Genomic DNA, 27,847 nt, shown 5'->3' with positions numbered 1-27,847 from the left:
CACCAATGCGGTCGGAAGGCGGGGCTGGGCTGTGAGTAGAAGGGGCCTGGGGTATTGTCGCCGCTATTGCGGCGTCAGGCGCGCGGATCAGGTGCCTGAGAACCGAGCTCAGTGTTTGCCGCCGCCATGAGCTACACAGGTGCGTCCCGATGGGGTGGGTGCTAGGGGCCGCTATAGAGGCGTGGAGAGGCCGCGTCAATTCGCCACCCCACCCCACTCCCCACTCCCCGCTTTGCGGCCACAAAATGGCGCCTCGGGCCTGTCGCTTCCCTCACGCCCCGGCGCCTCGGTTCTCTCCTCCAGCCTCGTGTCCTGGCCTCCAGCCCCTTCTGGCCTTTGTTCTTGTCGTGTGTCTGTCCTCCCGCCCCCGCCTAAGGTTTCTGACCGCCGGCTCCCGGCCTCGCCTCCTCGAGTCGCCGCTTCTCCGGGGCTCAGCCCATAAAACCGGCTCGTGGTCCGGGCCGCGGTCGCCATTGCCAAGCCAACCCCCGCGTTGTGTTCCCGGAGAATGCCTCAGCGCCCCACCTTCTGTCGCCCCCGCCGAGCCTGTGAGGGGCGCGAGCGGCAGGTGGCTATCTGGTCCTAGCCGGGGCCGTTCTGAGCCTGGTCGGGGTGGGAGGGTTGGCGTCCACGCAGGTATATCCAGCACTTGTCAAATTGGCGATGTCAAGAGACTTTCGAGCAGTTGCCCACTTAGGGCGCCCCCATGCGTGTTCTGTGGGCTTTGCGTTGCCTGTGACCTTTTGGAACAGCCTCCGGGTGACTTCGAACCAAAACACCACTGCCAATAAGTCGATTCCAACTTCTATAACGACTTTATACAGCGATTCTGTGACTGAGCCTCCACGGGAGCAGGCATCTCCCCTGGAGCCGCCGGGGGAGGGGGAGCTTAAATGACGACCGTGCCCACAAGCATTTAACTGAGCTTGGGTCGACATCGTTCAGAATCCCCCACCCCCCTTAGCCCCGGGTGTGCAAACAGCTGTTCCCTGGGCTTTTCATTGGCTGATCTTTCGGAAGCAGACCATCTGGACTTTTTCCTGAGGCATGTCTGGGTAAACCACCCACCCTTTGGGTTAATATTCACACTTGCTAGCAATTTGCATCGCCCAGAGATATATCAGTGTCAAGGAGATGCTGAGAATCCTAACACAAACTCAGCTCGGGCAGCTGGTAGGCAAAGGGTAGGCCTCAGAAGGCAACATGAGTGAGTATGGGACTCCCCCCAACCCCTACGTTGCTTTCATTAGGCGGCTAGTGACCTCCATAAGGAGGCATTATCTGACCCAGGGAGTTGTTAATAGAGAAGGGTAGGAATGAGCTTGACTTGTTTGCTGCTCAGTCCATGGGATTGGAGGGTGGCAGGGGAGACCTGTGAGAGGCTGCAGATGCCCTGAGCAATTGTAAAGCATCCCTAGGTGAAGCCAGGAGGCCACGTGGGTTTGCCTTGGCAGCCACAGATGCCCAAGATCCACAGATGTGGGTCTGCCAGGTGGTGGAGTTATTAAAGGCCTAAGAGGATGTGAGTTGCTTGGTAACCCTCATTCTAGGAGAGTCTTCAGGGCTGAGAAGGGGCCTGGGCCTCCAAGTCACCACTGTAGGCCACTTAACACTGGCCTAGGCGCAAAGGCCCATGGTTGGACATCACCCAGAGATACCTTGGGGAAAAGGCCTGTTAATCTAGTTCCCCCAGATCAACCTTTGCAACTTCATTGAATCCAATTCTGCTGTGAAGGAGCCCTTAGGAATTAGACTCAGCTCAACCACACAGCAGTTGATTGAACAAAAAGGTAGTGCCAGTCATTTCTTCCCCCGTTCCCAGAGCAGGAGCTTGGCAAGAGCCTCAGTTTTTCTAGCAATTACCTCCTAGCTCAGCAGTTTTCAGCCAGGAGTGATAATGCCCCCAGGGACATTTGGCATTATGCCCCCAGGGACATTTGGCATTATCCGGGGGCATCCTTGATGTCACAGCTGGGGGTGGAGATACTACTGGCATCTAGTGGGTAGGGGCTATTTGCTGTCAAGTTGCCTGAGGCCCATGGTGACCCCATGTTCGTCAAAGGAGAACTGTAGGCCACAGGGTTTTCGGTGACTGATTTTTTTGAGAGTAGCTTACTAGGCTTTTCTTTGAGGCACCTACAGGTGGATTTGAACTGTCCACCTTTTTGCAGTTAGGAACTGAGTGTTGGAGTGGCTGCCCTACCCACTCGCAGCCCATGATGCTGCCAAATGCCCTGAAGTACACAGTACAGCCCTTCCCCATCGCCCCACAACGGTAATGCCCATAGTGAGGAGCCTCTCATGTTGCTTGTAATCTTGACGGAGTTTTCCTGAGAATGGAAACCAGTTCTGTGGTTTTTGAGGCCAGGACTACAGAAGAAACCTGAAGAGGGTGGTTAGGTGCTGTGCAGTAACTACTTATTATTATGAGAGAGGAAACTTAGCTACAAAGGCCCAGCAACTTGTGACCGAGGTCATGTGGCCACTAATGACCCAGGCTGAATTTCACCTCCCGTTCTTGTAGGCCTATAATCTCCACTCAGGGTGGGCACTGAGGTAGCCCCATGAAGGAGATCATGATTCCTTTTTGCTCGATTATGGCCAACTAAAACCAAACAGTGGCTTTATATTGTAAATTATCCTCTTAAGCAGACAACTGAAGTCCAAGGAATTTTAAGTCACAGGCCAGACAAGCATTTGCCTCTAAAGTTTTTTGGAGGCCCTAAGACAAATGTTCCAATTTGTAAGCATCGAAAGGGATTAAAATGGATCGTAACATTCGTTCACTCCTGCACATTGAGCCTCAAGTTGCCTTACTGAGAGTTGACTCACTGAACAAAGGGTGTGGGGGGTGGCACAGAAGCTATGTCCCACCTAGTTAGGATCAGTATGAATCCAGTTCCCAGCAGGGACACAGAGTCAGTCCTCCCTTCCCATTTCTCCATACTTTCCCTGATCCACCTACCAGGAGCTTGGTTGGAGCACCCAAGTCAGACACTATCGTCCAGATCAGCTTTCCCATGTGGCGTTTCTTGGGCTCTAGCCACTCACCCACACATGTAGAAGGGCAGCGTTGTCCAGGCTGCCCAACAGGCTTTCCTGGAGGGCCTCGCAGAAGTCATGGCATGTGCAGCGAGTTACCGCTGTAGAGTGGCCACAAAGGACACAAATAGACACTGGTGAGGTCGGGGAGGGGTCGTAGCATAGAGCTTGCTTGTCACAGAGAGGGACACAGTTCCTTCTGGTATACGCTTCTCAAGCAGTAAGCTTTTCTGAGCCTCGGGGCCCTTACCAGACTATCCACTGGGACCATGATAAATTGCTTCATCCATTGGCCATTTAGGGGGTCCCTCTTGGTCCACTCAGGTGTTGACGGCCTAGAAGGACCCAAGAACAAAGGCCAGATTGCTTTCTGTAAGGTGAGACCACAGCCCACACTTGGGAAAGGTAGCTTCCTCTTTGTCAATGAGAAGGAAATAGGGGCAATGGAAAAAAACGAGACAGAAAAACCTAGAATGAGACCTTCAAGCAAAGGTATGAAACGCTGAGTCTTTGTATCCAAAAACCCACTGCCATTGAGTCAGTTCTGACTCAACCATCCTAAGACTCCCAATCTTCACGGGAGCAGACAGCCGCGCCTTTCTGCCATGGAGCAGCTGGTGGGTTTGAAGCACCGACCTTTTGGTTAGCTGTCCAGTACCTAACCCACAGCACCACCCGGACACCTTTGAGTTCTTGAATAGGAGCACTAATGTACCGGGTGGCAAAATGGAGACAGTTTAATGTACCATTTACCTCACTACTGTGTAATCAACTCGTTGCCATCAAGTCAATTCTGACTCAAGAGTGACCCTATCGGACAGAGTAGAACTTCCCCTAGGGTTTCTGAGGCTCTAGATTTTCACAGGACTAGAACGCTTCATCTGTCTCTCTTGGAGTGGCTGGTGGTTTTGAACTGCTCCTTGTGAGGTTAGCAATCCAACGCATAACCCGGTACAACACCAAGGCTCACTGCTATGTAACAACCCAAATCATGTATTTCTGTGGGTAAGGACTGCAGGAGTGGTCCAACTGGGCTCTGATGGTGGGTCTTGCACGAAGTTGCAGTTATGACATGTATTACAGTGGCCCGCATTGCTGTGGTCCCTCTAGCTGCATGTGTAGGCTTTATAATTCCCATGGGTAGGACTGACTGTACAAGTAGTGAGGGTTTATGGCACACCAAACAAGCCTGTTGATGACCCAGGATGTATGGAACTCTGCATAGGAGTTGGTCGGTTTTGCGGTCCTGCTTAGTTTATAATGAATCCTTTCAGAAGTAGAGAAAGAGGGATCCCACCACAATCAAGAAAGAAGCACCAGGAGTATAGTGTGCTCTTTGGACCCCAAAGTCCCTCCTCTGAACCTCCTTGATCCAAGAGACTGCTGTGACCCCAGAGGTGGTGTGAAATTCGGTAGAGAAGCAGGAGACTGAATGAATGGTGGACTTCCCAGGCCCGCGGAGAGACAAAGCGGAGTACCTTTAGGCAGGAGGCTAGCTGATGGAATGAGGTGCCCCAAGCTCAAGGAGGTTGGTTTGCTGACCCGTGGAGCTGGAGCTAGAACAGAAGGCTTCAAGGCCTTTATTGTCAGAGCGAAGAGCTTGCAAGGCAGAAGTCAGTGGGTCATGAGGACCAGAGAGAGGTGCCTGTGAATTCAGCTGAGAAGAGGTCATCCTGGCCAAAGAACTGTGTTTTGACTCTCCTGGTCTTGAATTTCAAACCTGTTACTTCCCTAATAAACCTTTTAATTGTGGGTATGGTCTGTGAGTTCCGTGTGGCCATTACAAGGAGTTCCAAACCCAGCAGAGGAGTAGAGCGTGCCACAGGAGGGACCGTTGGTGTCAGAATTGGTAGTTACAGGTTTGATGCTGGAAATCAGATATGACCTCTGCCTCATAGGAGTCAGCCTTGGGCTCGTTACAGGTTTGATTATCCTTCCCGTTTTTGAAATTGGAGGAGGTCAGGTGCCACCCCACACCATTATTGTCAGGTGTCTGTCAGGATGGCATTGGAGAGCTTGACTGACGGGCTGGAGAACCCGCACAGGTGGCTCCACTCATTAGCTGACACATCAGAGCTGGCTGGTGGCTCCTCTTCTGTGAACTGCTCACCCATTGGGCTGCTAGAGTGGTCTCAACATGGTGCCAGCTTCACTCCCCCAGGGGAGCAAGGTTGAAGCCACACTCAGTCATTCCCACTGTGCTCTATAGCGCTTATTCTGCTATAAATAAAATTGTTACTTGGGGGTGGGGTGGGCAGGTAGTAAAGTTGGAGGCAAGAAACTCTGGCGTTCACCTGACTGAGCCCAGAAAGTACAGATAGGAGGTTGTCCTTCAAAGAACCGCAACCACACCACCCCTCTTTTTCTTCCCCCAAAGGAAAATAATAAGGTGTGGCGGTGCTCTTGCTGGCCAAAGAGAGGGACCTTCCTGCAAAGCCATCACAAATTGTGGTCTGACCTTTCACTCCAGGGCCAGCAACTGGTCTGTCTTACTGTGTCTCCAGAGCTGCACGAGAAGAGCCGGCACCAGCCTCACTAGTAGTGGGAGCTGCACAGTCCTAAGGACGGCCTGCCCTAGAAAACAGTGTCTCCGAGCAGACTGTTTGCACAGGGAACCCAGCATTAGGCAGACCTGGCCACTGCGCTTGGAAGGTTTGGTGGGTGGCGTTCTTGTTTTCCGAGGAAGAGTCCGGGCCTGGGCGTAATAGACTATGGATAGGCTCTGCTGCTACCTGAAAGGTTGGAATTTGTAGTTCACCAAAAGCACTAAAGAGGAAAGGCCTGTCCGCTTCTAAACCCCTCTCGGAGCCCAGCTCTGCACCAGGAGTTAAAGTGGACTCGGACTGGTTAGACTTCCTGAATAGACCCCGGCCTACCTCGGAGGGTGGTCAGCTCCCAGGGCAGCTTCCAGAGCACATCCCTCAAGTCCAGGGTGCATGTTGCTGGCAGGCCTACTACTGAACATACTGGTTTCCCTAAGGTAATGGAGGAAACTGTGGAGAGGTGGGTGTCGATTACCTCTTAGATGTGAATCTGTCCACACAGGTGAACTCTTGAAAGAAAGTGCTTCTTATTTCTTGGGAGCAGCGATTAATCATCAGTGCTGAGAATTTGGCCTCTCAGAAGGTCTGGGGACCCTGCAGTGAGCCTAGTCTGATGGGTGCTCCCTTTCATGACCAGAACCTCACTGCCATGCAGTCGATTCCAACTCATAGCCATCCTTCAGGCTGGTAGAATTGCCGTGATGGGTTTCCCAGACTAATTCTATGGGGACAGAGGATCTCATCTTTCTCCCTCAGAACAACTGGTGGCTTTGAACTTCAGACCTTGTGGTTAGCAGTCCCATGAGGTTTTATTTATTTACCTTCCCGTGTTTTGCCTTCCCATGCCCAGTTCCCTTTTCTAGAAAGTAAAGATAGTGTGCGAGTGCCCAGCCTCTGGTTTTGAGGCCCTTGGAGCTGGATGTGTTTTGGAGTTCTCCTCTAAGATCACAATGCTTCCCGACCCTTGCCACGCCCCCCTCTACCTTACCCCCATGTGTGTGATCATCTTGTTGCCCCTCCTCCAGCCCCATGGAGTCTCGAGCAGCACCTTGTAATTAGACACATTATTTCTGCACCCAGTGGGAGACATAAAACCCAAACCAGACTCATTGCCACTGAGCTGATGCTGATTCTTAGCTACCCTGTAGGACAGGGTAGAATTGCCCTGTGAGTTTCTGAGACTCACTCTATGGGAGTAGAAACCTCTGTCTCTCCTGTAGAGTAGTAGCTGGTGGTTTTGAAATGCCGACCTAGAGGTAACAGCCCAACTCATAGCCAGAGGGACATAGAGGTGGTAAATGTCCTCACAAGTCAGTTCCCAGCCAATGAGGTTTGCCCTCCCACCCCACCCCATTTGTGGGAAGCTCGTTGTTTCAGACTTCTGGGGGTTTGGGAATTCCAGACTAAGTGTCCTCATGAGGACGAGGTGGCATGATGCCTATGAAGCTGCTGTACCAGCTGGAGACAGGCACTGTCGGTGTGGCCTGCATCATTGTCCCTGGTCTTGGAAGGTGAATGCTTGCCCCCAGAGAAGACAGTTAAAAGGAGACTCTGGCTTCAGTTTTCAGACCCTTGGTTGGCTCTGGTGGGGCCTTAGCGTTGCAGTGCTGAGAGTTAAATTGTTTGTAATGAGGTATTAGAGCAGATGTCAGTGACTAGCTGATGGGATGTTTTTGAGCACTTGAGGTAATTACTATCTTGGTTGAAAAAGGGCCTCGGTGGTGCAGGGGGTAAGTGTCAGTCTGCTGACCCTGAGGCCAGCAGGTTGAGCCCACCAGCTACTCTGAGAGAAAGCTCAGGTTGCCCTGCCCTGGAAACACTGACCATCTGGCAGACCCTAAGGAACAGGTCTACTCTGTCCTGTAGGGTTCCTGTGAGTGGAAATCCCCTTGGTGGCAGGGAGTGCGGTTTGGGTTTGCTTGGCTTAGTGACAGCAGTTAATGATAAAAGTTCAGATTTCCCTTCCTGGTATCCAAATTCTCTTTAAGATGAGAACTAGTTTGGGAGTTGAGAAAATAGGAAATATCTTTATTACATTGTATATAGTATTTGTTTTTCCTTACAAACACGTTAAACCCAAATAATTCTCAGCAGTAATGTAATATGCAGAGCCTGGGTGATGCTGTGGTTAACCTTTGGGGCTGCTAACTGCAAGATCAGCAATTTAAAACCCCCAGCTCCTCCAAGGGAGAAAGACAGGGCTCACTATATTGGTAGAGCTATAACTCAGAAATCTATAAGGGTAGATCTACCCTGCCCTATAGGGTCGTTATGAGTCAGAATCAACTGGATGACAGTGAGTGACAGAATATAGTATATGAAAATTCACCATGGGGGAAAAGCCAAAAAATAATCATTACTGTTTCAGATTTAGGGGAAGAGGAAGGGAAAATGATTTACCTTAATATCTTTTCAGAATTAACCTCCATCCTTGTTTGAACTAGAGGTGGTTCACCTTGGAAGTGATTTGTAGAATATTGACCTTAATGAAATGATAATAGAATCAAAATAGAGGATTTGCAGTTGTTAATAAATACATAATCGCTGATACACACTAAGAAGGTTGCTCATGGTACACGTGGTTTTGTGATCTGCTAAGCTAAAGGTTGGTGATTCAAACCCACTGGTAACGTGGGAAAGGGGCTGGATGAATTGCTTCTGTAAAGATTACAGCCAAGACAACCCCACAAGGCAGCATTTCTATTCTTCTAACACGAAGGATCAGCGTGAGTTGGAATCACCTTGGACGCAGTGAGTGTGCCTTGTTGGTTGGTATAGGTGTAGCAGGTTAAGCCTACCATGCCTTTCCATTGGTAGTGTTGTATTTTGGAAAGATGGATAATGGTTGGGGGTTTGGACGTACCTAGGGGAGCCATGGAAGAAAGGTCTAGAGATCGGCTTCTGTAAAGATTACAGCCAAGAAAACTCTGTTATAAAGTCTAGTTCTGCTCTGAAGCACATGGGGTCACCAGGAGTCAGGCTTGACTCGGTGGTGATATTCTGGTTCCTTTGAATATTAAGAGTCCAATGTTTTGGTGGCTCTCCACAGGAGGAGGGTCTGTCAGCCAGTCCACATTGGGAGTTGTCTGGATTGGCATTCCGGAGATTTAACCACTCTGTGCATGTGTTTAGGCTTTGTCCAGGGATCTGAAACCACTTTGCAGTCGACATATTCAGACACCAGTTCTCAGCCTACCGGTGATTACGGTAAGTGGGCCCAGCGGGATCCAGGTGGGGGGGTGGGCTGGCAACACAGAGGGGTCCTTCTCCGAAGATGGCTGGGTTGCTGGAGCAGCAGATCTGGGCAGGGTGGGATGGATTCCTTTGACCCTTTCACATTCTGTGGAAGTATGTGTGGGTTTTGACAGAATGTCTGGCTCAGAAAATCCCCTTGAGGGACCAGGATGGTCTGAGCAGAAATTGAGCTTTTATCTTGGCTACACCACTGAAGGTCTGAGGTCCCTAGAGATCAAACAGCAGAGTAAGCAGTTGGATTTCTGGAGCATGCTTCCCAAACTCCCTGCCATCGCATCACTATATGGGCACTCAACGTGACCTGTTAGGACAGGCTAGAACGCCTCACCTTTCTCTTGAGCAACAGCTGGTGCCTAGTTTCTAACCGTAGCCCAATGTGTCACCACTCTGCCACAGGGCTCCCTCCAGTGGAATTAGACACTAATCATTTCATTAAGAAGTAGCACTCACCAACCAGACTCTGCCTGCCCTGTAGGTCTGCTACGACAGCCAGGAGCAGGGCACGGGCTGGTCTTTGCAGGGTCTGGGACTCCTCTCCACCCCACCCCACCCCTAGCATCTGTCCAGAAGAAACCAATAATTATGTCTTAGCTCCTGAGGTGAGGAATTTGCTTCTCAGTCTGGGGAAGGACTGAGCCTGCCCCACTGCAATATCTTCAGGAGTCTAGACTCCGTGGCTATAGTCAGCAAGGCCCTTGCACTATTAGCAGCTCGTGCCAGGGAGAAATGCAGTGTCCGTCCTGGGGCCTGTGGGGATTCACTACCAACCCTGAACTCAGTCAGGAGGGCCTGCGTAGTCCAGAGGAGAAATTTGGCCTGCCCTTCTCCATATCCTCCTCCTTAATCAAATATAATCCCAAGTGATTTATCTTTTTTTAAAATAATTTTATTAGGGGCTCATACAACTCTTATGACTATCCATACATACATCAGTTGTATAAAGCACATTTGTACATTTGTTACCTCATCATCATCAAAACATTTGCTCTACACTTAGCCCCTGGCATCAGCTCCACATTTTTCCCCTCCCTCCCTGTTCCCCCTCTCTCATGAACCCTTGATAAGTCACAGATCATTTTGTCATATCTTACACTGTCCGACATCTCCCTTCACCCACTTTTCTGTTGTCTGCCCCCCAGAGAGGAGGTTATATGTAGATCCCTGTAATCGGTTCCCTCTTTCTACCCCACCCTCCCCGTATCGCCGTTCTCACCACTGGTCCTGAAGGGATCATCCACCCTAGATTCCCTGTGTTTCCAGTTCCTATCTGTCCCAGTGTACATCCTCTGGTCTAGCCAGACTTGCAAGGTAAAATTGGGATCGTGATATTCAGGGGAGGGGGGAAGCATTTAGAAACTAGAGGAAAGTTGTATGTTTCATCGTTGCTACACTGCATCCTGACAGGCTCGTCTCCTCCCCATGACCCTTCTGTAAGGGGATGTCTAGTTACCTACAGATAGGCTTTGGGTCCCCACTCTGCACTCCCCATCATTCACAATGATAGGGTTTTTTGTTCTTCGATGTCTGATACCTCATCCCTTCAACACCTCATGGTTACACAGGTTGGTGTGCTTCTTCCATGTGGGCTTTGTTGCTTCTGAGCTAGATGGCCGCTTGTTTACTTTACCTTCAAGCCTTTAAGACCCCAGATGCTATATCTTTTGATAGCCGGGCACCATCAGCTTTCTTCACCACATTTTGCTTACGTACCCATTTGTCTTCAGTGGTCATATCAGGAAGGTGAGCACACAAAGATATGATTTTTTTTTCTTTGATGCCTGATAACTGATCCCTTCGGAACCTCATGATTACACAGGCTGATGTGCTTCTTCCATGTGGACTTTCTTACTTCTGAGCTAGACGGCCACTTGTTTACCTTCAAGTCTTTAAGACCCTAGATGCTGTAGCTTTTGATAGCCGGATTCCATCAACTTTGTTCACCACATTTGCATATGCACCCGCTTTGTCTTCAGAATCTTGTTGGGAAGGTGAGCATCATGGAATGCCAGTTTAATGGAACAAAGTATTCTTCTATTGAGGGAGTATTTGAGTGGAGGCCCAATGTACATCTACCGTAATACTAAACCTGTAAATATATACATATAAATCTATTTACCCATACTCATATATAAATCTATTTACATATGTACATGCCTTTATTTAGACATCCATACATGCCCTCTGCCTCCTAGCTCTTCCCTCTATTTCCTTTTACTTTCCTCTTGTCCCACTATCATGCTCAGCCTTCATTTGGGTGATAGTAATTCCTCTCTGTTACATTACCCTTGATCACGCCCTACCAGGCCTCCTACACCCTCCTCACCACCGATTTGGATCACTTGTTCCCTTGTCCCTGGGTCTGTTAACACCACTACCTTTGCCCCCACCTCCCCCTCTCCCATGTCCCCCCAGAACTGTTGGTCCCATTGTTTTCTCCTCCAGATTGTTCATACAGCCTATCTTGTTTAGACAGACCTGCAGAGATAATAACATGCACAAAAACAAGACAGAGCAAAACCAAGCAACAAAAGAAAACAACAAAAAGCCAATGACAAAACAGAACAAAAACACTACACAAAAGAAAAACTTGCAGTTAATTCAAGAACTGTTTGTTGGCTTTTAGGAGTGTTTTCCAGTCGAATCTGATGGAGTACCACGCCCTGGTCCCAAAGTCTATTTTTGGTATTCCCTGGGGACTTCGTTGCTCTTTTCCGCTTGCTATTCTGTTGCATGCCCTTTGTGTTTTGCCTCGATGTGGTGGGGTCAGGTCAGACGCAATTCCCACAGTGTCTTCAGTGTTGTCCCCGGTAGGGTTATGGGGCAGTTAGGAATGTAGTGTCTCATAGTGGGGCCGGCCATATGGTCTCTCTGTGAATTGGCTGCTCTGAGTGGGAATATTGTCGTCAAGGCTTGGTGGGCCAGGATGTGCTCCACTCTCTTCTTCCCCCTTTATGTGCTCCCATGTGCTCTGATCAGTCATGTCCCTCTCCTTGAGCTGCAGCTTCAGTGCTGTCCTCTGAAATAAATTCTTCTGGGGGGGGAGACTTATCTTTTTAAAATTATTTTTCCTCTGGTTTATAAGCTTTGCATAAAAGCCTTTCATTGGATGTATGCGTTGCCAATATTTTCCCCCCAGATTGTGGCCTGTCTTTTTTCTTGTCGGTGTTTTGCGAAGTACAGCAGGTCTTGATCTTGATGAAGGCCAGCCTGCCAGGCATTCTCTAATGGAGCCTCACGGGATGTTAGTATTTTATATGAGAACGCTATGCCTCACCCAGGGTCACAGAGATTTTTCTGCTAAGTTATCTTTCAGAGATTTTCCTAGTCTGTGCTGCATTTTGAATTGACTTGTATGTAACATGAGTAGTGTAGTTGTAGCTCATGGTTCAGTTGTGATTCTGTGTATGAATATACAAGCATTCCAGCACCAGTTTTTAAAATGATAACTGTCTGTCATTTCTGCCTCTTTGTGAATGGTCCTTTGGCCCCATATGTGTGGGCCTGTGTCTATATTCTGCTGGGTATGTAGATCTGTGTGTCTGGACTTCTCCAGTACTCCAGTGTCTTGGCTGCTGTAGCTTCTCAGTAAGTGTGGAAGTCAGACCATCCACATCACGCCTAGTCTTGTTCTTTCTTGCACAATTGTTTTAGTACTTCTGAGTCCTTTGCTTTTCCAGAATCATTTTGGGCTCCATTGGTCAGTCTATGTGAAAATTCTTTTTTTTTTTAACAATAACCTACAACCTTCGGACCAACTTGTGTGAAAATTCTTGCTGATCACTTTATTACCATCACATTGAGTGTATGGATTTGTTTGGGGAGATTAGCATCTTCACAATATTGACTCTTCCCATCTGTGACCACAGTTCACTTAGGACTCTGCCCTGCTTTTCATCACTTACTCCTAAGTATTTCATGTTCCTAATGCTATTATAAATGGTATTTTTTAAAATTCACATTTCCAATTGCACTAAGTAAGGAGCGAAGTGGGTGAATCCCGCCTCTGTTGCCCTGTGTGTAGGATGGACAGCATGAATCCAGGTCCCAAATGGTGAAGCTGGATCTAGTCCTCCCTTCCTACTCTCCGTCTTCCTCACCAAGCTACCCAGGAACACACCCACTCTCCCACCCTACTCACAACCAGAGATAGGCCAGAGCTCCCAGGTTCTTCAGATTGTTGGCTTCCCCTGCCCCTTTGGGTTTAATAATTTGCTGAAACAACATATGCCAGCGTCCTTGCGCTCTGGATTTCATAGCTCTGAAAATGCACGCACATAAGCGAAGTCGAGCTTGCAGCCTGGGAGGGTTTCCATTGGCATGCCCGGACCCATCCAAGAACAGTTGTTCCTGCCACCCAGGCGACACACCAGAGCCTTCGGGTTCCAGGTTGTTGACTCACACTTTGCCTCCCAAGACTATCAACCTGAGACCCCTAGGTGGTCCCTCTTACTGGTCTGGTCAGCCTTCCACTAGCCTCACATGCGGTCAGCTCTCATGAACAACAATTAAAGGCCACATTGCTCTCGGCACCTCATAATCGGCTTCGCAGTAAACCTGCTGAAGACTTACCCAGAGACCCTTTTGTTGGTTTTTGTTGCCATTGTTGAGATTTTCTATGTAGAAAATCATGTCAGAGAATTACTTTTAGTTGGTCATGAGAAGAGCTTTATAACCTGGGGAGGATTGCGATCAGTGTCACAAAACAAGGATTGGAATTGCTGAATTGGAAACCTGTTTGCCTCTGTAAACTTTCACCCAATTCCCAATTAAGTAAGTACCACTTTGAACAACAGAGGCAAGGTCATCCAAGATTCCTTTTACTGTTCAATCTTTGTTGACAGACTTGTTTTAGGTAGTTCAGTTCCAACAAATTGTTGCTCTTGCTTTGCTTCCTTTAACGTTGGGACCCTTTCTTTGTGTGAAGGAAGCCTTGAGAAGTTCATTTGAATAGGGACGTGCTCTCGCTGATGAACCATTGGATGGGTGTTAGGTGGTTTTCTATTTTTGTTCTGGCCGCATTGCTCATAGGGGCTGTCTCCTGGCCTTTTCCCACCTGTTCCCCTTTCCTGCTTCTCCGTCATTCCTCCGCTTTTCTTCCTTTGTTTTTGTTGTGTCCATAACACTCCCACATGGTCTCATCTTTGGGAGAGGGGCATGAGTTGGGATGCTCCTGGTCCCCAGTTGCCACACTTTGGAGAAAAAGGGAAGCCCACTGGGGAGCCTGGGTTGCTCTAGATAAAACCTGGAACAAGCCCCATTCCCCTCATGCCCAGGACTTGAGTGTTGATGGCTGGCAGCCTCCCTACCATGTGGCGCCAACTGCCTATTCTTGAGCTGAAAAGTCCTGGTTGCAGAGTTAATGCCCATTCCTGTGGCTGGAGCCTGAGTGACTGAATCCTGCCCTCTCTGGTCCATGTCTTGCTAACTGGCTGCAGTTGTGTGGCCAGGCTCTTGTCAGCATCCGGCTGATGGCATTGTTCCTTTGTCTCCCCTTGGCCCTGCAGACGTTCAAGTTCCTGGCTGTCTGTGCCACCCTCGGCGTCTGCACGGGCACTGGCGTCTCCTTCAAGAAGCTGTGCTCCTCCGGGCGAGTAGGCCTGGCCTCTGCCAAGTGGGTGCAGGGGGATGGGGTCGGGGGCAGGGTAGTAGGAAAGACCAGGTGGCCAGCTTTGGTTTCCACTTGGACTTGTGGTTTGCTGGGCAGTGATGACTGTTGGATGCCCCTGGCCTGAATGTAGGCTGGACTCTGGGGGCAGGCGTGTACCTCTCTTGCCATCTAAGCCCTTGTTCTCCCTCAGCCTCCAGTCTGTCATCTCTTACACTGACTGCTCCTTAAGATGGTCTGACTTGCCTCCTCCACACGCCTGTCCCGTGTCCCCTGGCAGAGACAATGTAAACAGGAAGCTGACTCCCTTTGGGAGGAGCCAGACAGTTGTGCACTGTCTTTATTTTCCATGGCTTACATTTTTTATCATGTGCTGGTGCAGGGGTGGGGGGGGGTGTCATAACTACAAAGGAGTTTCCTAAATGTCACGGGAAATTTTCACTCTAATCTATTTTTCACACACACTTTTGACATGAGCACAAATTTGCAACCTAGACTGCTCTCTGAACAGTGTTTCTCAAGCCTCTGGGCCATTGCTCTGCTCCTTTGCTCCACCACAGCACATGCCCACTACCCAGGGCCTTTGGGATCGTACTCTTTCTGCCAAGATGGGCGTTTAAGGGCTAGAGTGGTGGGGTTGGGCAGAGCAGTGGGGTGCTCTCCCTACCCCCATAACTAGTGGATGATTTGGATTTCAGCATTGAGTGGATTTAATACTAAGCTGCTTGTGCTCTGTTGGCTCATCCTTGCCCTCCGATGAGGACTTAGCTCGTGTCTCGGGGCATGTCTAATTCTAGTCCTTTAAGGGCGGAATACGGGAGCCACATCTGGCTCTACTAGCATTGACTCAATGGATCCAGGGGCTCCTGAACAGCAGGTGCAGGTCAGAGCTGCAGAAAGCCGAGTGCTGCGCCTCAGAGGTGACGTCTTCACCCTGGGTCACTCAGTACTTCCGGGACCACCTGAGGCGGGCAGCAAGCCTCCTCGCCGGTGTCCTTCAGGCTCTGGTACCGTTGTGAGGCACGTCCGTGAGGCGGCCGGGGGCTTTGGGCTATGAGCAGTTGGAAGCATAACTGACCTTGTACTTTTTGCAGGCTATGGAGCTTGGAATTCTGGGGCAAACAGAGGCAAGTGTCCTTCCAGTGTGTTCTCTGCCCCTACCTGCCCTGGTGGCCGGGGGCGGGCCGGGGAGTTGTCCCTGGGGCTGGTGCTCCCCCCCTTGCAGCAGGTCCTCACTAGAATGGCTGGAGCCTATCCAGCCATGGGTGGCCAGGTTCCTCGACTTGTGTCTGTGACAGAAAACGTCCTTGTTTGTGTTTGTCCCTTGTCGCTCTCCCTACTACAGGCTATGAGAACTATGGCTATGGCTACGGCTACGGCTACGGTCAGGAAAACACCAGCAACTATGGGTACGGGATGGCCGCTTCCAACTCATGGGAAGTGCCTAGCTCTGACGCAAATGCGAACCCTGGTGCTGCGGGGAGTGCCAGTGCCGATTCCGTTTTATCCAAAGTTAACCAGCGCTTAGACATGGTGTCGCACATGGAGCAGGACATGATGCAAGGAGGCATGTACGGCTCAGGAGGGGAACGGTGAGTAGGAGTACGTCCCACCTCCTTCCTGCTGCACCTCTCTGGGCTTCCACAGCCACCTCCTCCTCCCAGCGAGTGCTTGTCCCCCTGCAGGCCCCGCGACTCTTCCCCTCCCCGCCTTTGTTCCGCCTCCTCCTGAGTGAGGGCTGCCCTCTGCCAGCCGTACCGGGCCTCACTGTGCCCTAGGCTGACTGCAGACTCTCCTCGCAGGTCAGGGTAGTGGCCCCACCTTGGGAGATGCCTCAGGACTGCTCTCCAGTCCTGGCACCCTGTGTGGTGTCCAATGGAACACAGGCTTCGGGGTGGGTGCCCGTGAGCTGGGGCAGACATAGGCACTTCAGAGTTCATGCGAAGGACCCTGGGAGGGGTGCTATAACTCCTTTTGCTCAGAGGACACTGGACACTTAAGGCACAAGGAGGTGCCCAGCGGGCATAGAGGGTCTTCATGCTAGGTTGAGGAGAGGACTGCATTGACACGGGGTCGTGAGGCCTGCAAACCTTGCTCAGGACGACAGTGCTGGCTTGCAGGGGCTCTAGAGCACCCACCCTACAGGCCGGGCACAAGGAGCTGGCACTGACCAAGGCTGCATGGGCTCTGCTGGGGGGCAGGGGCTCCAGGTGGCAGGGGGTGGGGTTGGGGCCAGAGCTATGCTGGAGCTTCCCCTATGGTTGCCTTGCCCTCTCTGTGTCTCAGTTTCCTGGTGGGAAGAGCGTTTGGGAGGACCCCTGGGGGACAAGCTAGCCCAAATCCCCCTTCAGTTTCTGTAAGGGGTAGGCAGTAGTTCTCAGGAGGCTTCTCCTTCCTGGGTGGAGGGTTTGCCTGACCCTGGGCTCCAGGGTCCTTGATGACCCAGTCCAATTCTAGTCACTGGCAGGACTGTGGAGTCTTCCCTGGGACATGCTCCCCATTTTGTCTCACTTTCCTTCTGGGTGCTAAGGGGCAGGCCTGAGATTGCTGTTCCTGGGCATCTCAGTGAACACATCATCATGGTGCTGGGTGCCTGCCTTCTCCGAAATGTGCAAGTGCTCAACTGGTCCCCATAGGGCCAGAAGCTGCCCTCAGCACCGCAGTGGGCAGGCCTTCCTCGGGGCCCCCACACTTGTGTCTGGCTACATTGGGGTGTGGGTAGTGGTATTCTTCCTGCTTCTACAACTCTGCATCCTACCAGCCCACGGGCCTTTGCTGGGCATCTCTGAATGTGGCACCGTGGTGGGGTGGGGCAGGGCAGCCAGGTTTTGTCCAGGCAGAAGGGCTTGGGGCGGGGAGGAGCAGGAAGCTGATGCTGGCCATGTGACTCTGCAGATACGACGCCTACGAGGCCTGTGACTCAAGGGCCATGCTGAGCGAGCGCGACCTGTACCGGTCAGGCTATGACTACGGCGAGCTGGACCCTGAGATGGAGATGGCCTACGAGGGCCAGTATGACGCCTACCGAGACCAGTTCCGCATGCGTGGTGGCGACGCCTTTGGGCCACGGCCACAGGGCTGGGCCCGGGATGTTCGTAGCGGCCGACCGGTGGCCACTGGCTATGGGCGCATGTGGGAAGAGCCCATGGGAGCCCGGGGCCAGTGCATGCCAGGCACTCCCCGGCTGCCCTCCCTCTTCTCGCAGAACATCCTCCCTGAGTACGGCATGTTCCAGGGTGCGCGAGGTGGGGGCGCCTTCCCTGGCGCCTCCTTCCCAGGAGGCTCCCGCTTTGGTTTCGGCTTTGGCAACGGCATGAAGCAGATGCGGCGCACCTGGAAGACCTGGACACCAGCCGACTTCCGGGTGAGTGAGGGGGCCACCCTGACTGGGGGTGCAGATTGCAGCCAGAATCTCACTGACTGGCCACGCCCTTTTTCCCATCTAGACCAAAAAGAAGAAGAGGAAGCAGCTGGGCAGTCCAGATGAGCCCGATAGCAAAGCCTCCAGGACAGACGGCTCCGACAACAGTGACTCTGACAATGGTAAGCACCTCCTCCCGCCTCCCCCGCACCCCTTCTCCTGCAAGCTGTGGGCCAGGCTCATCTACTCTCTCCTTCCAGATGAGGGCACTGAGGGCGAGGCTGGCGAGGCGGCCGATGGCTCAGAGCTCTTGGATAAGGGCTCCAGAGTGGTACGTGCTTGGGCCCCTCACTCTTAGATCTGGGAGTCTGGGTGGGCTGTCCCGGACCCTGAGCAGGGTGGCCAGGGTGAGCAAGTGCCGTCCCTCTGTCCTGACTAAAGACTGGGGGTGAGCCATCCCTGCAAGGGTGCTAGCAGGCTGGCACCTTACTCTTTGCCTCATGCCATTGCCTGCTAGGAAGGAGAGGATGAGGAGGGGAAAGAGGATGGGAAGGAAGACAGCAAAGAGGATTCAGGTGAGTCTGGTGAGTAGGCTGGTGCTTGTCCTGGGGTGCATCGGGGAGGGCCCAGCCGGGTAGGGGCTGGTGTGTGCTGGCAGGCTCCTCTACCTGTCCCAACTCCCCCCTCTTCCCTGCCCATCCTGCCACACTCCCTGGCCCCTGTTCTTTCCAGGCACAGGCCGTGGACAGCAGTGACCCCTACCTAGCACATGGGTTGTTGCCTGCAGTCAGGGGACGGGGCCCCAGGCACACCTGCAGTCTCTCAATAACTTCAACTTGCAAGTCCTCAGTGGCCGGGGTCTGAGCTGGGGCCCCAGTGCCGATCCGCTGGCTGTGGTTGGTGGGCCCTTTCTCTCGGTGCCTCCCCAGCCCCTGTTGGGAGCCGTGTCCCTCCCACCCGCGTGATGAGCACCAGCAGGTACCAAACAGGCCAACTTCTGTCCATGGAGCCGCGGTGTCTGCAGGGGGTGGGCTGGCGCCGGGACCCCAGTTGCAGCCTCTCTGTACCCCACCACAGGCCTCTTAACTTCAGCCGCTGACCCCACCGATGCAGCCTGTCTCGCTCTGCTGAGTGTTGGTGGGGCTGGTCCTGGAGAGTAGTGGGCTTGGCATGTATCCCCTCCCCCACCTCCTCGCCTCTTAGGGCCTCAGCCATACCCACTCCCCACCGGAACCAAACCCACAGCCCCCAGCGTGATCAGAAGCCCAACATAACCACTGCTCTGGGCCTGCTGAGCCCAGGTGGTGACTGCTCCCTTCGCTCCACAGGGGCCCTGACCTCCCAGGATGAGAGCAGCCAGGCCAAGCGCAAGCTGCAGGCTGGCAAGAAAAGCCAGGACAAACAGAAGAAGCGACAGCGTGATCGCATGGTGGAAAGGTAACCAGCTCCCCCACATCGCCCTCTGCAGGCCGTGCCAGGAGAGCAGCTGTAGCTCTGCCACCGCGCCTCGGCCTGGCCTCCCTCGGGAGTGCACCTGCTCGGCCGTGCATGGCCCCTGCTTACCGCCAGGCCCGGCTCCCAAGGTCTGGCTCTTTCCCTGCCCCTGTGCGGCCGTCTGGCGACCGCTGGAGTCTGTGGCCCAAGAACCGACACTGCTCGGCACCGTTGCCCAGAAGCTCCGGCGCTAGCTCACTCGGCGCACGAGCCCCAAGGTGCACTGGGGGCCGATGCCCCTGAGGGAGGGGGCCAGCTCAACAGAGACTCAAGGTCCAAAGCGCCCATGCCGCCCCAGCTAGCTGCCAAGAGGCCGCCGCTGTGCCCAGGAGAGACGGCAGCCCCTGTGGGCTGTGGCAGCCGTGGGCCTGCCCTCTGCCCCGCTCAATGGCCCTGCCAGGCCAGGCCAGGCTGTCTGTGGCTGAGTCCTTCACGCCCCTTGGTCGGGTCTGTCTGCCCTCAGGGCTCCCGCACTGGCGCTTGCCTCCTCCGCCTCAGACTCTTGCTCTTGCTGGACCTTCCTCAGCCTCGCCGGCGCCCGGCCCCTGGGCTCTCCAGACAAAGCTGACCCCGTGTGGCCCAGATAAGGACGTCCGGCAGAGGTAGGGACCTGCCCCGAGGCTTCGGTGGCGGCTGGCCTCCTCTGCCCCTTGCCACGGCAGCCTGCTCCAGCCCAGGCCCCAGACCCCGGGCTTCTGCTGTGGACACCAGGCCCAGACAGAGCACCTCGCCCAGGTGACTCCAGGCTGCCCCATGGCAGGCCAGGCGGGCGCCCTCCTCCAGCTCAGACTGGTCTCTTCTTGGAAGAGGAAGATGAGGCGGCCGGGGCCCAGGCCTGCTTCCTTCCTGTCCCTCCTGACACTACCCCTGAGTGTTCTGAGCAGAGGATGGGCGAGGCCTCTTGAGTCCCCCAGGCCCCCGAAGGAAGCTGCAGCACTTTTTTGGGCCCTGCCTCGGGACTGCGCACTCCATTCTGCACCTCAGGGCCACATGGCTGGGCCGAGAGCACGAGCTCCTGTCCAGCCTGGGCAGTGATGCCCTCCACAGCCGTCCATCGACGTACTGCCTGTTGCAGCAGCTGCTTCCTTGGGCCCAGCCCTTCTGCCTGTGGGAAGGAAGAGCTTCTCCCCTGACCCACATGGCACTTACTGCAGCTGTTCCATCCCTTTCTTCTCCCGAGCCCCAGCCCCAGCCTGCCCCCTGAGGGGCCACACCTCAGGCCCGGGAACAGGGCCAGTCTTGGGGCCCGCAGCAGGGTTGGGTGAGGCGGTGGAACCACCCTTTGGGGCCCTCGCTCGCTCAGCGCCCATCTCCCTCCTGTGGCAGGATCCAGTTTGTGTGCTCTCTCTGCAAGTACCGGACCTTCTACGAGGATGAGATGGCCAGCCACCTGGACAGCAAGTTCCACAAGGAGCATTTCAAGTTTGTTGGCACCAAGCTCCCAAAGCAGACAGCTGACTTCCTGCAGGTGAACCCTAGCACAGCATGACTGCCCTGAGCTTCCTTGGGACCCCTAGCAGCAGAGCAGTCCCCACAATCTTTGGGTGTCCCCGGCAGGAGTACGTCACCAACAAGACCAAGAAGACAGAGGAGCTCCGGAAAACTGTGGAGGACCTTGATGGGCTGGTCCAGCAGATTTACCGTGACCAAGATCTGACCCAAGGTGAGCAGGCGGCAGGCACCCTGTCTGCAGGCAGGGACCACCGGTGTGCGAGGCTGGCTCTTGTCAGAGGTCCCTGCACCAGCGGACATGCCCTCTTCTTTCCCCCACAGAAATCGCCATGGAGCATTTTGTGAGGAAGGTGGAGGCAGCTCACTGTGCGGCCTGTGACCTTTTCATCCCCATGCAATTTGGGGTCATCCAGAAGCACCTCAAGACCATGGATCACAACCGGAACCGTAGGGTGAGTGAGAGCTCACAGGGGTGACCTTGGGAGGGGCTGGGGTTGCAGCCACTGCCTGCCCTGCCCATGGGGAGCTGTAGTGGACACATTAGGGGAAGCTGGAGGGCAGTGTACAGAAAGCAGCTTTCCCAGCCCAGTGCAGCAGTCATGGTGCTACAGAGAGGGACTCTTGCTGTGAGCTGTTGCTGAGGCTGTCCTAACTCATGGTGCCCCCATGTGAAACCAATGAAACATTGCCTGGTCCAGATCCACCCCCATCCCCTACCACACCCCCAAGCTGATTGTTTGAAGGTTAGTTTGTTGTGACCCATAGGGGTTTTTTTTAGTAGTTGATTTTGAGAATAGACTGCCAGACCTTTTAATCTCAGTCTTCTTAACCTGGAAATTGTGCAGAAATCTCTTCATCATCACAACAACATGCAAACTACCAGCAGACGAGTAGTAGCTGCACATGCTCATCAGGCCCACTGCCTTGATCAAGTTTAATTTCAATTCCTGGGGACCCTGCACAAGGCTTCCAAAGATGTAGATCTTTAAAAGAACACATAGTCTCGCCTTTCTCCCTCAGCCATTGGCCTTGAACCACCTACTTGTGGTCAGCAGTCCAACGCTTATCCAACAGCGCTACTAGGGCTCCTCTAAGAACCATCAGGACGTGGGATATGGGAACCTCCATGTACATAGAAGGGCACCCTCGTGGTGTAGCAGTTACACGTTGGACCACTAACTGCAAAGTCCACAGTTCAAAACCACCAGCTACTCTGTGGGAGAAAGGACTTTCTAATCCTGTTAACAATTACAGTCTCAAAAAATAACAAAAAAAACCAAACAGTTAAGAGTCTCAGAAATACATGGGGGCAGTTAGTTCTACCCTGTCCTATAGAGTCACGGCTCCAACCCATTGGCAGGGAGTCTTGAGTGAGATGTGCTGAGAGGACGATGGCCAGGCTAGGTTCAGACAGCAGACAGAAAGACGGTGAAAGTGCAGGAGCTGGGGGTCGGGGGGGAGTTGCACTTCACAGTGGGCTGGAGGAGTGGGCGCTTGCTACCATAGGCAGCAGAAATGCACTAGAGGAGGAACAGGAAGTTCACACCTGGTGGGAAGGGAGGCAAGGGTGTAATTGAGATAAGATACTCCACCTTGGTAATGGAGAGTAGGACCAAGTGGAAAAGTTTGGGGGAGGGGGGGGGATAAGCTCCTTGCTCAGGTGTGAGTGATCAAGCAAGAACTGGGATGACTCCTATGTAAAGCGTTTTAAGTTTATACTATATAGATGTGTACTATGAATATATAAATGCACAATATTTATAGGTCGTAGTTCATGTTACAGGTCAGACAGTACAATTATATACATGTTTTGTGCGGTAGCTTTTTAAATCAGTTGAGAGAAGGAAAGGAAAAATACACATTGATATTTTTAAAAGCTTATTTTATTATACAGCCTTTTAAATTCTTGAACAGCAGTGTCTATTCTTAACTTGCTGTAAGCATTGCAGGAAGCAAAATGCACATAAAAAGAAAATAAGTACCTGAACGGGATTGGAAAGAAAGGTGCTGATTAATATCCGAATAGTCAAAGGACCCCCTGGTGGGGATAACTGAAAGGTCCAAGGTTCAAAACCCATCAGTAACCCCACTCCTCAAGAGAAAGATGTGACAGTACACTGCGACATAATTCCATCGTTGATGAGGTGGGAGTGGAGATGGGTAGGTCCTGACATCACTGTCAGGAGTCACTTGCTTTCAACCTGGGGAACCTCTTTTAATTTTTCTTATAGGGCAAGTCGCCTAGCAGTGAAGTTTCTGGGGTTTTGTTTTTTTAATCTGGGACTACCTTTATTTTGCTTTTCTTTCCAAATGAGAGCTTTCCTAGGTATAGGAATTTGGGGTACAGTTTTTGGTTTGTTTCTCCTTTGATCACTTTGAACATGTCATCCTGCTGCCTTCTGGCCCTCGTTTCTGAACAGGAGCCCCCGTCAGTCTACCATCCTTGTGAGTGATGGCACATTTTTCTCTTGCTGCACTCAAAATCCCTCGTCTCTGCAAGTGGTGTGTTTCTTGGTAGATCTCTGCATTTATCATAAAGTTTGTTGAATTCTTGGATGTGAAGATTAGATTTTTCAGCAGATTTGGGGGAATTTTCAGCCCTTATTTCCTTTAAGTACTTTTCAAAATATTCTCTCCTCCTAGTGCTCTTGTTACACGGATGTTAGTGCCCCACTTTTCTGGGGCTGTTCATGCTTCAGATTATATAATCTCTATCCTGTTCCCTTTGAAGTGACTATTTTCCTAGTTTGATCTGCCATTGACTCCTTCTAGTGGATTTTTCATTTGTTACTGTACTTTTAGCTCCAAGATAAATTTTTTTCTTTCTTAAATCATTTTTAAATCTTTATTGGTGTTCTATTTGATGCAACATTGTCACAATATGTAAGCTTGATTTTCTTTCAGTATCTTAACCTGTAGCTGGGATGAGACCCCTCACAGCACCTTGGGCGCAGTTAGCATACTGTGATGTTATTTTGCTGCTGTTGCTGTTTTTCTTTCCTGATGTGGGTCAAAGACCCCTGGTTAGTTTAGTGAGCTTTTGCATTGAGCTGCTCATCTCTAGGCCAGCAGTTTGAACCAACCAGCCTGCTCTGCAGGAAAAAGATGAGGCTTTCTGCTTCAGTAAATATGTACAGCCTTAGAAACCCACAGGAATCTTTCGGTCTTTTTTTTTTTTTTTTTAACAATTTATTGGGGCTCATACAATTCTTATCACAGTTCATACATATACATACATCAATTGTATAAAGCACATCTGTACAGTCTTTGCCCTAATCATTTTTTTCTCTTTTCCTTTTTTACATTTTATTAGGGACTCATACAACTCTTATCACCATCCATACATATACATACATCAATTGTATAAAGCACATCCATACATTCCCTGCCCCAATCATTCTCAAAGCATTTGCTCTCCACTTAAGCCTCTTGCATCAGGTCCTCTTTTTTTTTTTCCCCTCCCTCCCCTTTCCCCCCTCCCTCATGTGCCCTTGGTAATTTATACATCGTTATTTTGTCATATCTTGCCCTATCCGGAGTCTCCCCCCCTTCTCTGCTGTCCCTCTACCAGGGAAGAAGTCACATGTGGATCCTTGTAATCAGTTCCCCCTTTCCAACCCACTCACCCTCCACTCTCCCAGCATCGTCCCTCACACCCTTGGTCCTGAAGGTATCATCCACCCTGGATTCCCTGTACCTCCAGCCCTCATCTGTACCAGTGTACAGCCTCTGTCCTATCCAGCCCTGCAAGGTAGAATTCGGATCATGGTAGTTGGGGGGAGGAAGTATCCAGGATCTGGGGGAAAGCTGTGTTCTTCATCGATAATGCCTTAACCATATGCGTGTTGTAAGGCCCGAGGGCCTCTTCCATCCTTGTCAAGGGGAGTACTAACCTCTCCTTTCATACAACACAATCTTTCGGTCTCATAGGGTTGCTATGAATCAGAGTCAACTCAATGGCCACACGAGAGCGAGCATGAGATGGGTGTATGGGTCAGTTTCCTTTCCTTCCATGTCATGTAATTTTGTTTGCAAGTGACTATTTCTGAAAACCAGAATGTGGAGACTTTGGGCACTGGCATTATATAGTGAAGTCTTATACAAACACACACCCAGGTGGTTTTGAAGCCATGATATTGCTCCAGAGAGGCTGAATCCTTGGACAGGTGCATAGTTGCCCTTAGGTGTCAATAGTTGGGGTAAGGCTCTCTTTGGCCCTATCCTTCACCTCTAATTGCTTAGTTATTGGGCTGTTTAAAAAATGTCTGGGACAAAAATTGCTCTACAAACAGGTCCAGTTAATTTTGAACTCCTTTGTGGTGGGGATGGTTTTTCAGGTGTCCTGCTTCTGCCTGGGAACCTCATTGGCCCATGGCCCCCTGGTGTCTCTGAAAGATCTGTCTTTTGAAGTGCCTTTCATCCCACAGGCACCACCACTGCTTTGGGTGTTCCATGGAGGGCAGGGGGACTGCTGCCTCCTGTTGGCTTCTCCCAGGGCACGGTCTTCATTCTTTGAACTAACTGAGCCTGTGGTGATCTGAGCCCTAGCGTTAATCAGCATGATGCCCCAAAGTAGAGAGCTGTGCCGAAGGGTTCCCCTCGCCCCACTCCACCCTCACCCCCAGCTATGCTTTTCCAGACCGGGGTTTCTGGAATAGGTTAGAGAGCTGGTGGGAAGATACAGGAGCCCTCTGACTGGAGTCTGAGGGGAGAGAGAAACCTGCCTTTGGCTGCTCTCATGTTACCTACAGGAGTTTCCATCATACTGAGAGGGGGGCGGGTCACATTTCAAACCACGACTGTCAACCATTGTCTTGATTAAATGTTTTCTCATTTGCTAGGATGCCTCCAGAGACTAAAAACTTGCTTTATTTTTCTTCCCTTTGTATTGTAAAACGATACATGAGAAAGCACACGTCACTGCAAGGGTTTTCTACATGTAGAATTCCTGTAGCACTGCTTTCATTCCTGAAGTCGCACTACCACTCTCGCTTCATAAACTCGGGAGTTAAATGACCAACTGCTAGCTGAAAGTTTGATGATTCAGGAAACGAGACCTGGCGATCTTATAACCCTGTGAAGTTCTCTGCATTCATAGTCGGACTCTACTCCACAGTGACTAATAACCCCAGCAAGCCTGAAGGCCCTCTTTGCCCTGCCCCCATCCCCTTAGCCACAAATAGCCTTTAGCTTCTATAGGTTTGCTTATTTCTTATGTGAGGTCATACAGTGTATATCCTTTGTGCTTGGCTAATGTTTTTCAGCATGTTTTCAAGGCTGAGTAAAATATTGCCATATGTGCATACATTTTGCTTATTGATCTGTTGATGGACAGTTTGTTTTGATGGGTGTTCACGGATCTCTGTTATACCCAAGCTAGGAGCAAGATATACTTAAGTTGGCCAGTGAGGGAAAGTTGGTGGTTCTGAAGTTCATTTGCATCTTGATTGTGAATCTTTTCTTAATGAATCTGCATGAAGTCTGCTAATGTTTTCCTTAACTATGGAAACTGGGGGGAAAGCAAGTGGAGATGTCATTTAAGACTGTCATTCTTTCTGTGGACTTGTTCAGGGCTCTGTGGAGGGTTTGGGGGTAGACGCTCCCCAGATCTCACAACCTTCCACTCCAAATCTCTTTCTTTCTGGAATAGCTTTGTACCATACATGACCTTCCAAACAGTGACGTAGATTTGCTGTTGCTCCCACCTCAGAGAGAGTCTGACAGCTGGTCCTACTCTGTAGACGCTCTGCACTTTCTTCCGTCCATGGCCCATGGGAAGAGAAGTCCTGTGTATCCATTTAAGTCAATATATCCATTTAAAATAATGCAGTGGAGTCCTGATGGTGTGGCGCTTATGAATTGGGCTGCAGTCCTCACTGTCCGCAGTTCAAAACCACCAGCTGCTCCTTGAGAGATAGGGCTTTCTACTCCTGTAAACAGTCACAGTCTGAGAAACTCACAAGAGGGAGGGGGGGTCCCTATGAGTCATATGGACTCGTTGGCAGTGAGTTAGAGAAGCTGTTGAAGGACAAGACCGTTCTCATTCCCACCACCGCAGTGTTTCTGTATGTTCCAACTCTCAACTTAGGACTAAGTCCTAGGAGGAAATGAAGCCAACATCAATGTTTGCTCTTGACAGTCTGTTCAGTGTCTAACAGAAAACTTTTAAGTGGTTGACAATCCCACCAATAGAGAAGTGTTAATCCGACAGTTAAGTGCTTCACAACAAATGTAGAGGTGGTTGGTTCAAACCCATTCAGAAACACTTAAGAAAAGCCTGGTGATCTGCTTGTGACAGGTTATGGCCTTTGAAAACCCTACAGGACGTTTTCTTCCGACACACTGAGATCACTTGACTCCTTCCTGGGTAGCTGGTTTGGTCTCTGGTACTGAGCGAAGTGAGCTTGGTACTGAACCTGAGGCTCCTGGCCCCAGACATAACTTTCCGTTGGTCTCCTGCTGCAGTGCAGTTGTAAATAGGAGTGGCTCCATTGCTGCTTCCAACAGTCAGGGTGGGGGGTGCCCGAGCCGTGGGCCAGCAGCAGGCCCTGCAGCCCACCCTGCTCTGCTCACAGCTCATGATGGAGCAGTCTAAGAAGTCCTCGCTCATGGTGGCCCGCAGCATCCTCAACAACAAGCTCATCAGCAAGAAGCTGGAGCGCTACTTGAAGGTGAGCCCGGGTCGCCCCCGCCCTCTCCCGCGACCGGTCACCCCGCCCGCTTTTACCATCGCCTTCCCTCCCCTCCCCCCCGCCAGGGCGAAAACCCCTTCACCGACAGCCCCGAGGAGGACAAGGAGCAGGAGGAGGGCGAGCCAGGCGAAGGGGCCCCGGGAGAGGGCGCAGCCGAGGGAGCGCCGCAGCCACCGGTGCCCCCGGAGCCCGAGGCCGTCGTGCCGCCGCCCCCGCCGCCCCCGGAGGAGGAGGAGGAAGGCGTGCCGCTCTTGGGCGGGGCGCTGCAGCGCCAAATTCGCGGAATCCCGGGACTCGACGTGGAGGCTGATGAAGAGGAGGAAGAAGGGGGCGGGAGCGCCCCTTGAACGCGCGGGGCTAGTTCAGGCCGAGCCAATAAAGTGCTTTCCCTTCAGGCCCGCCT

The 27,847-nt window shown here is 51.7% G+C and overlaps 1 protein-coding gene and 1 pseudogene across 2 annotated transcripts; one reads left to right on the top strand and one right to left on the bottom strand.

Annotated features, from left to right (window-relative positions):
* Nucleotides 1-27,838, top strand: AKAP8L (A-kinase anchoring protein 8 like). 2 transcript variants are annotated; one of them, XM_075548428.1, is made up of 14 exons: nt 1-139; nt 8,718-8,792; nt 15,540-15,572; nt 15,791-16,037; nt 17,341-17,809; nt 17,892-17,988; nt 18,067-18,137; nt 18,324-18,381; nt 19,135-19,243; nt 20,627-20,768; nt 20,858-20,963; nt 21,074-21,204; nt 27,328-27,423; nt 27,510-27,838. In XM_075548428.1, exons 1-14 carry the CDS (start codon nt 127-129, stop codon nt 27,789-27,791), a joined length of 1,929 nt encoding a protein of 642 aa, XP_075404543.1. In that variant the 5' UTR covers nt 1-126; the 3' UTR covers nt 27,792-27,838. The 2 variants fall into 2 exon arrangements, with proteins under 2 accessions (XP_075404543.1, XP_075404534.1); XM_075548419.1 differs by having other exon boundaries at nt 18,324-18,390.
* LOC142437914 (U6atac minor spliceosomal RNA) lies at nt 24,554-24,664 on the bottom strand (annotated as a pseudogene).
* Nucleotides 27,839-27,847: the final 9 nt, after the last annotated feature.

Source organism: Tenrec ecaudatus, chromosome 1, assembly GCF_050624435.1.
Source record: "Tenrec ecaudatus isolate mTenEca1 chromosome 1, mTenEca1.hap1, whole genome shotgun sequence".
NCBI classification, from domain to species: Eukaryota; Metazoa; Chordata; class Mammalia; order Afrosoricida; family Tenrecidae; genus Tenrec; species Tenrec ecaudatus.
Note: the sequence above shows the minus strand (reverse complement) of the source record. Positions and strands in the feature narration are given on the sequence as shown.

Bases quoted from the DNA above. Each gene is read 5' to 3' on its own strand.
- AKAP8L (XM_075548419.1), top strand. The intron at 17,810-17,891 runs GTGAGTGAGGGG...TTTCCCATCTAG, and splicing joins GGACACCAGCCGACTTCCGG to ACCAAAAAGAAGAAGAGGAA. The intron at 21,205-27,327 runs GTGAGTGAGAGC...CTCTGCTCACAG, and splicing joins ATCACAACCGGAACCGTAGG to CTCATGATGGAGCAGTCTAA.